The sequence below is a fragment of the Perca fluviatilis genome, chromosome 10 (assembly GCF_010015445.1).
Source record: "Perca fluviatilis chromosome 10, GENO_Pfluv_1.0, whole genome shotgun sequence".
In the NCBI taxonomy this organism is placed as follows: Eukaryota; Metazoa; Chordata; class Actinopteri; order Perciformes; family Percidae; genus Perca; species Perca fluviatilis.
In genome coordinates this window covers 36,764,356-36,766,045 of record NC_053121.1, presented here as the reverse complement: position 1 = coordinate 36,766,045, position 1,690 = coordinate 36,764,356, and the positions used below count along the sequence as shown (strand labels likewise).

Here is a 1,690-nt window from a genome sequence, read left to right as displayed (position 1 = left end):
TGTCCCCCAGCCTCGTCCCCAGCCTCGTTCCCCAGCCTCTCAGCCTCTGTCCCCCAGCCTCTCAGCCTCCATCTCCCAGCCTCTCAGCCTCTGTCTCCCAGCCTCGTCCCCCAGCCTCTCAGCCTCTGTCTCCCAGCCTCTCAGCCTCTATCTCCCAGCCTCTCAGCCTCTGTCTCCCAGCCTCGTCCCCCAGCCTCGTCCCCAGCCTCTCAGCCTCGTCCCCCAGCCTCTCAGCCTCTGTCTCCCAGCCTCGTCCCCCAGCCTCTCCGGCCTCGTCCCCCAGCCTCGTCCCCAGCCTCTCAGCCTCTGTCCCCCAGCCTCTCAGCCTCCATCTCCCAGCCTGGCCCCCAGCCTCTCAGCCTCCATCTCCCAGCCTCGTCCCCAGCCTCTCAGCCTCTTTCCCCCCCCCGCCGCGTCCCCAGCCTCCGGTCCCCCAGCCTCTCAGCCTCTGCCCCCAGCCTCTCAGCCTCCATCTCCCAGCCTCGTCCCCAGCCTCTCAGCCTCGTCCCCCAGCCTCTCAGCCTCTGTCTCCCAGCCTGCGTCCCCCAGCCTCTCAGCCTCGTCCCCCAGCCTCGTCCCCCAGCCTCTCAGCCTCTGTCCCCAGCCTCTCAGCCTCCATCTCCCAGCCTCGGTCCCCCAGCCTCTCAGCCTCGTCCCCCCCCCCCCAGTCGCCGCCCGCCGCTCTCAGCCTCTGTCCCCCAGCCTCTCAGCCTCCATCTCCCAGCCTCGTCCCCCAGCCTCTCAGCCTCGTCCCCCAGCCTCTCAGCCTCTGTCCCCCAGCCTCTCAGCCTCCATCTCCCAGCCTCGTCCCCCAGCCTCTCAGCCTCTGTCCCCCAGCCTCGTCCCCAGCGTCCGTCCCCCAGCCTCTCAGCCTCTGTCCCCCAGCCTCGTCCCCAGCCTCTCAGCCTCCATCTCCCAGCCTCGTCCCCCAGCCTCTCAGCCTCATCCCCCAGCCTCTCAGCCTCTGTCTCCCAGCCTCGTCCCCCAGCCTCTCAGCCTCGTCCCCCAGCCTCGTCCCCCAGCCTCTCAGCCTCTGTCCCCCAGCCTCGTCCCCCAGCCTCTCAGCCTCCATCTCCCAGCCTCGTCCCCCATCCTCTCAGCCTCCATCTCCCAGCCTCGTCCCCCAGCCTCTCAGCCTCTGTCCATCAGCCTCTCAGCCTCTGTCCCCCAGTGTCCAGAAAAAAGTTTAAAGATGTTCTGTTCCGCCATACATGCAGTTAAAATTCTTGGCCGGATGACTGGCTTTAGAAGGGTTGAAAATCAGCAACTTTCCCTCTTTAGCGTTTAGCTTAGCGCAGCGCCATTAAAACTATAAACAACACTGGCTTGCCCCAACATCCTCCTCCAAGATGGCAACAGCCAAACTGCCGAACTCAACGCTTCAAAACGACAGTCCACAGACCAACCGGTGACCTAACAGCTCTGCTGTGTTCATTATTTTTTCCAGTGTATGGGTGTGGGTCGGTCCCACTCAGGTTGGCAGAAAGAAGTCGGACTGAATTGGAAAATGATGTTGGACGGATGACGAAAAGCTGGAGAATGTAACCCCCAAAATAGGTCAATTCTCTTCTTTCTCTGTGCCTTTTGGAGTCTTTTTAAGATCTGAGTCCTGATCTTATCAAATCTGTTGAAGCTTTCCGTGAGCACAAGACGTTCAATAGCTTCACATCCACATATCCCTCTTTTTTTG

General features: G+C 62.0%; 1 protein-coding gene across 1 annotated transcript in view; it reads left to right on the top strand.

The window, feature by feature from the left end:
- LOC120566562 (proline-rich protein 36-like) overlaps positions 1-1,190 on the top strand; it is a 3,451-nt gene extending 2,261 nt beyond the window's left edge. Inside the window, exon 2 of the mRNA XM_039813081.1 lies at positions 1-1,190. This exon is cut by the window's left edge and continues 704 nt beyond it. Coding sequence (XP_039669015.1) covers positions 1-1,190 — 1,190 coding nt within the window.
- Positions 1,191-1,690: the final 500 nt, after the last annotated feature.